Below are 11,653 nucleotides of genomic sequence, written 5' to 3'. Positions count from 1 at the left end.
CTGCTACCATGCCAGGCTAATTTCTGTATTTTTGGTAGAGACAGGGTTTCACCATGTTGGCCAGGCTGGTCTCGAACTCCTGACCATGTGATTCCCCTGCCTTGGCCTCCCAAACTGCTGGGATTACAGGTGTGAGCCACTGTGCCCGGCCGGCTAAATCATAACTTATTATACTAAAAAGTGATTTGTACATACCCATGAAGTCAATCTATTTCATCCTTAAATGAAACATGAAAGCTTTTGCTCAAAGAATGACAAGTCACTATTGAAATTATAAATGTATATCTATCAAGGCAATGTAATTATTTTTATATATTAGGAACTATTTGACAGCATTTTGCAAAGCAGCACTTTAATTCTGAGCCTGATTTAGTAAGCCCACCGACATTTTACTTTTGCTATTTTTGACATTCTAGTGCACATAAAACATAAAATATAATTTATTACAGGAGATCATGCCAGAACTGACCATTACATGCCAGAAGAGGGCCCACAGTGAAATTCATATTCAAGTTACAGTTTAGTATGTGTAATAGAATCTCATAAAATTAGAATAACACTGAAATGCCATGTGTTCCTTACAGCAACAGAATTCCATTTTACGTCTTTCAATCAACGTCCCAAGTTAGTTCAAAAAAGGTTCCTGGATAAAGTTGAAGGAATGGAATTATGCTAGTGAGGAGAAAAAGCACACACCTCTCTTCAAATCATCGTCAGAAAACTAAGATAGTATCCCTTCCGCCAAACAGCCACGAGAGATGTGGCATTTGTGTTGTCCCAGAATGATCGCAAGTCCATGACACAGGTGGCTGTTTCTCTCAAACTCTCCTAGAATTTAATCAGCCCTGGAAGTGCTACAAGTCCGTCTGTTTCCTCACTCTCTCACCTATCTGCCGTTGCTCAGGAAGAGAAGAAATGGCACTGCCCTCCTTTCCGGAGAACAGAATTCCGCCTGACATGGAAATCAGGATTGCAAAAGAGCTGAAGTTCTCTCTTCAGAGACTGATGGAAACGCTATCACGACAGTCATTTATCAAATTGGTTTAAGGGGTACACCTTTTTCCTATTAGAATACAATAATGCAACTTTTAGACTTTATCTTTCCATACAGAAAGTAGACTTTTAAAATACTATTTCAAAGGACAAGTAAAATTGGTTCCTTGAAAAGTGTTTCAGCTGTGCACAGCAAGGATCTATTACATTTAAAAAGACTGTACTTTAATGTTATACCCTTTTTCATTAGCCAAATTAGTCCATAATACTTCAGTATCATGCCCAATTAATGTGGCATTAGTGGGGTCCTACAACAGGTACATTGCTCAAACTTAGGTGAGAAACGAAGTCGTCTTGGAAGGATTTCTTTTATTGTGTGAACTGAGGAGCATCAGTTAAATTGCCTTTTAATTGACCAGCTGTCTAAGTAACATGCCTTTGAGGGAAACACTACTTTTGACATTTTCTTTGGCCAGGAGAGTAAGGAGCATGCTAAAATCTTTGAAGTCTACAGCCATCAGACTAATTATCAGCACCATTCAATGTACATTCATTTAATTACAGTAAATTAAAAAGGATGTGGGGTTTTGGAGAAAATAAGAGAGTCAATAAATGGCGACAGAAATTCCAGACTGCGCCAATGATCACTGCCCTTTCTGGAAGACACCGTTACTTCTCCTCCATCTTGCTCGAACACCTGATGAATGCAGCCCTGGGGTGGGGTGATGGGGTGAGAAAGGAGGAGTGGGGGAGAGGAGGAGGGGATATCTATTGTGGTAGATAGTCACAATAAGTAGGTAGGCACTTGATATTATTTAACTTAATCTTCATAGCCACATAAAACAGATACAATTTTCCACCTTTTACAAATAATAACAAGGGCACACACTTATTCAGAACTCACCAGATGTCAGGCACTGTTGTAAGCGCCAGGCATACCTGAGCTCATTTAATTCTCAGAACAGCCCCGACCTCACAGGACTATACCCTGTTTACTGTTATCCCTATTTTACAACGTGGAAACCGCGGCACGGAAGGGTGAGCAACTTGCCCAAGGTCTCAAAGCTGGGAGGTGGTAGTGCCCATACGAAACCAGGAGTCCCCTCTCTGGGCATCACATTCGCAAAGACCGTCCTCAATGGAGGCTCTCGGGGTCCTGAGTCACCAGGAGGTGGAAGAGCAGCGCCAACGCCTGCTGGCCTGCCTTACATCAAAGGTCATCTTTCTCCAAGGGGGTAACAGGCTGAGGCGGCGGAAGAAGGAATTAGACTCCAACAGGAGAGCTCCGCCCCTCCGGAACTCAGCACGCAGCTGAAGGAGCAGACAAGGCCTGCAAGAGTGGACAGCTCCCGCTCTAGGTGCTTCAGGGGGTAACCCTCGCAAGGGATGAATGAATGAATGTGAACCCTCCCGAATCCAGGTACCTGTGACACCACCACACTGGCTGGATGACAAAGGACAATAGATGCCCGGCTGCTTCTGGGAAGCGATACACACACAAACATTTTATTTATTTACTACTCACAAAACTAACTTTATTACATGTTTTCCCACTTACATTTCTTTGCTAAATATCTTCACTGTCCTGATGACTTCTGGTTATTTCCTTGATACCAGGAGCAAACCTACCCTTCTTCGGATTTTCTGCACATCTCTTGACACTGAGTTACTCTCCGAGGAAACATTTCTAAAGCTTAAAGACTGATGTTTTGGGAAAAAAAGAAACAGAAAAAGACCTTTGTTCCTGACATTTAGATAGATAGGTCTTTGGAACTGAGGTCAGATTACAGTGCGAAGCTGGGTGGTGGGGTTTCAGTCCAGGGGTATTTTAACACCACCAGGCGCGGTGGCTCATGCCTGTAATCCCAGCACTTTGGGAGGCAGAGGTGGGCGGATCACGAGATCAAGAGATTGAGACCATCCTGGACAACGTGGTGAAACCCCGTCTCTACTAAAAATACAAAAATTAGCCAGGCCTGGCGGCGCGCACCTGTAGTCCCAGGTGCCGACAATAATACAGAGCACACTGAGAATTCTACCTTTGACTGGGGTATCCCATCACACTGATTTTATAACCTTTCAACCGTTTTTACTCAAACTGCTGTTAGTAGGTGATCCTAAATCACTGTCCCTCCAGAGCTTGCCCTGGTGTGTGGCAGAGTCCACTACAACAATGACACCACAACAATCAATGGGTGCCAAGAACGGGCTTCTCCCATATCCTTCATTTGGAACAAGATTAATATTTGGAATTACATAGGAAACTCAATATACTGTAAAAAATTTTTTTATCAAAATTCTTTTTAACGTCAGATCCCCATGGCTGGTGAAAAGTTAGTTTTGCCAAAGAATAAACCTTATCACTTGTTTTGAATCTCAGCTAACAGAGAACTGTGTGACACGGTCCGAATGTTCTCTTACTCTTGGGGGATGCTCAGGCCATCAAAATTTCATTAGCCTCACAGCAGTTCTAGCGCCTTCTTAACTTGAACTGTTGGCCTCTTTATCAATAAATAAATGGAATCTAATCCCTTTTAGTGACTAAATTCTTCTTTGAAGTCGTAGCTAGAACATCAGGCACTCTGCTTGCATAATTTTACAATGTTGAATAACATTTTTTTTTCTAGGAAAAACAGCCTCATTCATAGTTATTTCAAATGAAGAAAACAGTCAAGGAAAGCTCTCATGTTAAACCAGATGAAAACACATCCGCATCTGGTTCTTAAATTAGTTTCCTTTCGGTGAGTTATTTCACCCGTCTCCTTCTCTTTTCAACCTTTAGTGATATAATAGAACTTCCAAGAACACATCTCAAGCTAGTATAAAAATGAATAAAAGAGACAATGAAAAGAATTGACGAGTCAAAGGAAAATATAGCCAGAAAATCAATAGCTTTTTAAGTTAGAGCAATTAAAAATGCCTGAAGATAGTAGAATTGAATTATTTTTGTAACTTTATATTAGAATTACTTGAGTAAAAGTAGGAATTAATAGGTAAAAATGTGAGTTAGTTTTGAGACGACTGTTTATAAAGGTGTTAGAAGAACCTATGTATGACTGCAAATTTCACTTCTTACTATAACCCAGCTTAAGGGAAAGACACATAATTTTTTAATATCAGGAAAAAAATCCTCAATACTATTGTTTAATTCCACAATTCAAAATTATAAGGTCTGCTAAATACTTCAGAAAATTATGCTTCCCCATATCTTAATGTAATTAATTACATTAAATGAAATCTTGTTCCTTCTAAGTAATCACCAAAATTTCAGAACAAATAAATTAATCTGAAAAGTTCCTATGGACATATGTTTTAAATATATGCAATAGCCAGTATTCATTAAGACAACATAATCTATTTTATTTCCTCTTTTGTTTCTTTCTTTAAACTGCTCTCATTGGGAATTCTTAGACCATCAAAACGTTGTTTAAAATTACAACCACAACCAAACCTTTGGAAAAAGAGTAAACACAAGTTTAAGTCATCATGTTGCCCAACTCAACAAACATTGCTTTTGACACTTTATACTCTTAACTTGGCTGACCTGTTTACTCTCAACAAATGCTGCCAAATGTTCTGAATTTCAAGGCAAGGCTCTTGACACTCTCCCTGTCTCTCTTCATTCTGCTTCCTAGCCACTACTTGGAGAAATTAAAGAGTGCAACTTTTCTTGCCTTTACATCACTCTAAGAACAAGGTCTAGAAGATTCTTGGCGAAACAATTTCCTCCTCTAGTTAATATTAATCCACGGAAATGGCGAGGGCAGTGGTATGAGAAACTCACAAGTCTTCCTTCCCTTCTCCCTAACATTTGGATATTATATATTGTTAACTAAAGGTTACAAAGTTTATATTTTCTGAAAAGAAAAAAAAATATATGTGTTTGGGAATTCACCATGAGATCCTTTTAGCAGTAATTTGAAACATAATAAAATTAATTTATATTTTACCAATACAGATACCATAACAAGATACCTTTGTCATTAGAGAGAAAGGAAGAGATGCCATAGAAGTTTTGGGTGGAAAGGGCAAACTGACCCAATGTTAAAGCATAGTTGATAGCTATGGATATGGATGATCTATGATGCAGATAATCGGAACTGATCACATTATCCTGCTGCGTTCTAGTCTTCTAAAACATCACAAATTTTATTGTGTATTTTAAGAAAATTAAATGCTGGGTGCTACCTTTGAATATGACCATTGTACCTCCCATTGCTCAAGAAGTGTTATGTGAAGTACAGCTGGACAGGAAGCAATATTGATTCCAAACCATATGTATTTAAGGTTAGTGCCTTCTGAATCCACTATGAAAATGGATATAAACACAGGATTTACTGAGGTGAATGGATTAGCTGAGCAAAATGTTGGCATCCTGATTCTAAGGCTCATTTTGTCAAAATAACTGTCCTTGTTTCTTCTTTTGAGTTGGAATAAAGCCAGCCTCCACCAAGAACTGAAACTTCCAAAATGAAGACATTGAGTATATAGTTATTATTTGATCTTGACTTTGGTTTAATGCACTAAGATTCTACATAAGATAAAAAATTGATTGCATTGGTTTAAATTAGACCTTTTTTCATGAATAGAAAGAAAATAACTAATAAGCATTAGGTGCTACTTCACACTGTGACTTAGCTGAAACTGAAAGCTAACAATAGATCCACTTTTCTATTCCAAAGCAAAGCTGACAAAGTCACCCAATAAATAATAAAACTGAAATATCATTGATAAAACAACCATTTTTCTTTTCAAATGTCATGCAGTTCTTCCATTTTAATTTTCTCTTTGCTTTTTGATGCATAGGGTATGCACAGCATTAATAACTAGACTGAAATAGCTAGTGCACTGTTAATATTAAAAGCTGAAGGAGAATTTTTTGTCTGGTGCATGGCTGCTGATGCCCAGTTCTTCCTAGAAGCAGCACTGACTAAAAATTAAGTTTTCTTTAAAATTTATTATTGCATATAAATTAACTTTTTATAAATTATCCTGCATTGGCAATAGGAAAAAAAGTCCCAATAATTTATAAAGACATTTTTTTCTTACAGTAGACATAAAGCTGCTATTTGGATATCCTAAAATCCAATTTTTGTGTGTGGATTTAATTGCATAGTAATCCAGTCCCCAGAGAACATCAAAGGCCACACTCCCCCTCTTTACCAAGATTTCAATTGCTGTCATCAACTAGTAAGTTTAAAGCATGATCAAATTTGTTCTTCGATCACTAGAGCCCTGTTAATAAACTATTCTGCATGCTCACTCATCCATTCTAAGGTTCTGCAACTTCTCTGAGATCTCTTCAAGAGGAATCTACAAAGACATCTTTGATTGCAAGACGGCTCTGGGGTAAACTTTATCAACATGTGCTTTGCCAATCCACAGAAGACAACAGGTGATATGGTCCAAGAGAAGTCAAAGCTATTTTTTTTTTCTGTAGATGAGTAAACAGTTTTCAAAACTGTAGCCAAAACATCATAGGCTGCTTGCCTAATTTAACAATCTGATGTCAAATATTGATCTTTTTTTCCAGGAAAAAATGCATTATTCAAGGACATTTCTTGAGTTCTACTACATTAAAGCAAAAAGAAACGGACAAGAAAGAGAGAGAAAGAAGGATGGGAGAGAGGAGGAGAGAAAGAAAAACATCCACCCTCCCCCCGGAGTCAACCAAAACAGAGAGAAGCACTGAATGCCAACATTATAAAGCAAAAAAGGAAACTTACCATTCTCACTGTCCGACTTGTTTTCGTGCTCCGTATCTGTCAGGGTGAGGGCTGAGTTGGACCGACTTGACAGGCAGGAGCTGCGGCCTGATTTGACCCCCCTGCCCCAAAGTCTCATGGCATGCTCTGGGGACATCACTGCTTCATTTTCAGTATCAGCATCTGACCCTGCACTGATAGAGTAACCTCTGTGGGGAAGCCCCATTTCCGCACAAAATGCCAGTCCTCTTCGAGTTGCTGGTTCACAAACTCCTAACTGCCTTAGGGTAAAATTCTGTCCTAATTAGGGGGAAAAAGAGATAACAGCTAGTGAGTATATGTTCAGTGTTAGTTTCTTTTCTTTTTTTTTTAAGAATGTCTTTCAGAAATAAACACTCAAACATTTAGGCTTTTCAGGGATCAGCACCAGGCATTTACAGTAGTGTCACATGGCATGGGATCAAGTGGGTGCAATTATGGGAGGAGGGCGGGGCCCCAACTTAGAGTTCCTTTGTCAACTTTTTAAGCCCATAAGTACCTCCAGAGAGATGGGCAAGTAAAGTGGCCCCAACCATGAGAACTCAACCCAGAGAAAGGATTATTGCACTGATAGAATTTTGTTTAGTACACTTGTGAGGCAATAGAAATTGTCCGAATTATTTTCCGTGTCCTGGCTCGAGTCCCAAACAATAAAATTTTCCCACCCAGATGTCACTCCTTTGGAAGAGAAAAGTTTCCCCTCAAGAAAAAGTTACTCAAACAGTAGAAACAGGAGCTTGGTCATTCTTCTTATATTTTCCAACCTTGACTTAGCAATCAATGTAACACATAGTATTTTGTATGTATGTATGTATGTATGTATGTATGTATGTATGTATGTGTCGGGGGGGCCTGTGTATACACATTAAATTTTGGAGTATAACGTCTAAAAAAATTGCTGCATATTTTGTACATTTTTGACTTTCTAGGCTTTCTGCTTTACTACACACCTGAAAACATCTGTATTGATCAGAGTAAACCAATCTTTGCAAATAAAGTGCACTCTAAAAATAAAGTGGGAGTATTACGTATTTAAAAATTAATGATAAAATCAAGTTCCCTGAAAAATAAATGGCTGTGAACTCTGCAGGCCTTTACTAATAAATTGAGCATAATAAAACTCATGACACTGCAATAACTTAAAGCAAAAGTGTTTAAATTAGGTGACACTTTCAAATGACTGCTGTTATTAACGACTTTTCCAATCCTGTATTTATTCTGGAAATTTCACATGTCTTATACTACTGTGGATGAGAAGAGTGAGAAAAATGTGTGCTTGTCCTGCATATTTAAAGCTTTTCTATTTCTTGTCTCTGGTTGACATGGTAGAGTGTGAGATTTAGGCGCCAATCAGAATCAAAATATAGGTAAATAATAATAACATACAAAGACTGATTTAAATGCTACTATCTCATAACCAAACCTTTTAAGAATATTAAACATTTATATTACTCATAGTTTTGATTTCCCTACTTCTACCTCTTAAATCTGTGAACATTTTAATGGTAACAGGCTGACATGAGAAACATACATTATATTTTTTGAAAGAGGGTTTTATAAATTATTTGTGATAAAATGATAACACGTGGAATCTTCTCAGAAATAAATCAAACCTAATGGACAATGTAGTAAATATTGGGTTGTAAAGATATTAGCACCCTCCAGGCCGCCGCCCATTGTAACTAGTGTGGTTAATTGCTTTATTGCTGTGGTCATATCAGAAGTTGGAATCGGCTTTATCTCGGTCAGACTTCCAAATGGATTCTGACAATGACACTCATACATAATGAAAATCGGTGGCTACAATTAGCTGCAAATCAAAGTGTGCTTATCACAGAGATGTGAACAAGTATCTGAACCAAAAAGTATGTCGAAAGAAGAAGTAAAAGAAGAGAAAAAAAGGAAAAAGGGCCTGCGCGTTGAACAGTGAGAAAGTGGGCCAGCTCACTGAGATGAGACACGGTATCGTCAGTATGTTAAAATCATGACTGCAGATTGTACTTATGCAAGTAAATCTGAACAAGGTCAGTGTCCACATGAGCAGCTAATGCAGTTGTGTGGAAAAGCTTACCCACTGCTACTTACATGTCACTTGTAACATACGGGGAGGACCCTAAAACATCTAGATACTGCCATCAAACATGCTGATTTTTCAAAATAAGGATGCAAAATAATGTTTAAACAGGGAAAAATAAGTAAGATCCTTTGCTTTTTGTCTCTATTTTGATGGGTGCCCACATTCAGAAATGAAAAGAGCAGTAAAAGGACAGTAACAACTCCCTTTCTAATCTCTACAATGTGGCTTGAAACAATTTCCAAGTGACTGGCTTTTCACACTATTGTCGTCTTGATGCAAAAAATCTATAAGGTGAAGGAAGCAGAAAACAGGAATCTTTATTTGTTACCCAGGTATGCAGACCAGTTCACTTTGCAACTAAAAACACATCATCCCTATGAATTGCTACATATATCCCAAACTCCATAAATACCTGACCCTCTGAAGTCAATGTCTTTCAATGATTCAAAATTCTCCAGGGCTGCTTCGGAAATGAAGCTACAACGCAAGCACCACAGCAGGACTCCCTGTTAGAGTTCCTTGCTGAATGACAAAGTTTGTTTTAGTATCCCCCAGGAAAGAAAACTAAACTTGGCCTCAGATGGACCCAGGTGGAAGCCACTCACTAGCACTGTTTAAGTCACTTTACACCATATTTTGTCATCTTTCAGGGCTGTCCTGACTTGGTTTAGGAGATGGTTTATGTAAATGTGACTCACACACAAAAAAGGGCTAAATGAAAAAAATCACTTAAAACATAAATACCTTGACAAACATAATTAATAATCACAGAGAAGTGTACAGCTTGAGAGTAGGGAGAGGACCATTTTCAACTCATTTTCAAATAGGGACACCACCACCAAAGCTGAGTTCTACTTAAGTAATTGCCTTTATTCAAAAATATCCCTACTCCAGACCTCCCTCAGGGCTTCAAGTTCTTTTGTTGTCAATTCTCCTCAAAGGTTAAGAAATTTTATTTTTAGGATCCCTTATTTTAATGCAAATACTCCTGGAAAGATCTCATCTTAAACTAGAATAAATTAGTCTATTCGATTATTTCTTGCAATCTAGCAGTGTTTAGCAAGATAGGCTATGCTTACGGAAAACATCTGCAGCTTTGACCAGTGCAGGGAAGATGGAGAGAAGAGAGCTCCCTGACTGAGAGAAGGGGTGTGGAGGAGGGCAGGAGGGCTGGGCTGGGCTGGGCTGGGCTGGGCTTGTAGTGGGGAGGGTTTTATGGCAGTGCAGAGAAGTGGGAAGAGGCAGGACAAGGCAGCTGAGATGTCCCTGGGATCAGGCTGAACACTGGACAATCCTGCATGAAGTCAGCTTTGGTTTCAAGGAACAATACTTTATTCCCATTTTCCATGTTTTCCTGAGATTGGAAAAGCCGTGTTCTTTGCAGTAGTTCTAACATTGCTTTAATTTCTTTCTTTGCCTTTTACAGTCTTTATATTAATTCTGCTTGGCCAAAACTGGCAAAATAAGTATTTCTCTCCTGCACGTTGAATTTTGGGAACCTTGATCAGCACAGCCAACAAGAGTTTTCCATTACAATTTGAAACAGGACCAAAACAATAAATTGTAGCAAGAACAAAGTATACCTGAGGATGGAATTCACTGTGATTAAAAGGCAAGCTTAGCTTGGATTATATTCGGCATTTTTGTTTTATGGCACGGCATAAATGTGAAAATCTAGAGAAGGAAAACTGAATAAACACAACCTAGGTGGGTTGCATCATTTTTTCTTAGGTTGAGATTTTTAAAAATGAGTGAGGGTATTTGACAAAGTAGAAAGGATGGTATAAGGACAGACACTTCAAATGAGGTTGGCACATGGCACAGCCCCGCTTTTAATAAACAAAGGGGATTGGGAAAATGGGTTAGCTATTCGTTCTTTTTTTCACAGTGGCTATAACCTAGTCGGAGCAGTGAGGGATTTTTCAAAGCCGCAATCAGAGTGATGTTCACCAATAGTCAACACATCTACTATCTCTTGGATGAGAAGAAGATTCTACCCGAGGGACTAGTCTCGGAGGCACGTAGGATGACGAAAGCACCCCACGGGGAGGGCATTCTCTCCTCACTAATGTCTGGATTTCTCTAATGTCTAGATTTGACTTTCTCTCCTTCTCTCTCGGTCTCTTGCTTATTTGCTCCTTTAAAAAAATAAACAGTTTTATTGAAACATAACTCACACACCCCAAAATGCACCCATTTAAAGTGTACACTTCGATGGTTTTCAGTATATTCACAGAGTTCTGCAACTATGAGCACAGTCAAGTGTAGAACATTTTTGTCACCCCAAAAAGACACCTCATACCAATTATCAGCTACCTTCTATTTTCCCCTCACCCTTCCACCCCCAGCCTTAGGCAACCACTCATCTACTTCCCATCATGGACATTTCAAATAAAGAAGATCCACAGTATGTGGTCTTGTGTGACTGACTTCTTTCACTTAGAATAACGTTTTCAAAGCTCTTCCATGTCATAGCATGCATCCGTACTCCATTCCTTTTTATGGCTGAATAATACTCCACTGTATGGACACACCATCGTTTATCCATTCGTCAGTTAATGGACATCCGAGTTATCTCTATTTTTTTGACTATTATGAGAATGCTTCTAGGAACATTCCTGTACAAGTTTTCATGTGTACATATGTCTTCATTTCTCTTGAGCATATCCCTAGCAGAGGAACTGCTGAGGCATATGGTAACTCTGTGTTTCACCTTTTGAGGAACTGCCGGACCGTTTTCCACACTGACTCGACCGTTCTATATTCCCACTAGCAGTGTATGAGGGTTTTAACTCTGCACATCCTCGTGAAGACTTGCTATCATCTGTTGCCTCTCTTT

At 38.8% G+C, this 11,653-nt stretch overlaps 1 protein-coding gene across 1 annotated transcript in view; it reads right to left on the bottom strand.

Annotated features, from left to right (window-relative positions):
• The window catches only part of TENM3 (teneurin transmembrane protein 3), a 718,045-nt gene that overhangs the window by 463,983 nt on the left and 242,409 nt on the right, over positions 1-11,653 (bottom strand). Inside the window, exon 3 of the mRNA XM_012000130.1 lies at positions 6,720-6,998. Coding sequence (XP_011855520.1) covers positions 6,720-6,998 — 279 coding nt within the window. The remainder of the gene's footprint in view (positions 1-6,719; positions 6,999-11,653) is intronic.

The sequence above is a fragment of the Mandrillus leucophaeus genome, unplaced genomic scaffold (assembly GCF_000951045.1).
Source record: "Mandrillus leucophaeus isolate KB7577 unplaced genomic scaffold, Mleu.le_1.0 Scaffold62, whole genome shotgun sequence".
Classification (NCBI taxonomy): domain Eukaryota; kingdom Metazoa; phylum Chordata; class Mammalia; order Primates; family Cercopithecidae; genus Mandrillus; species Mandrillus leucophaeus.
This window is presented reverse-complemented; position numbering and strand designations above follow the sequence as displayed.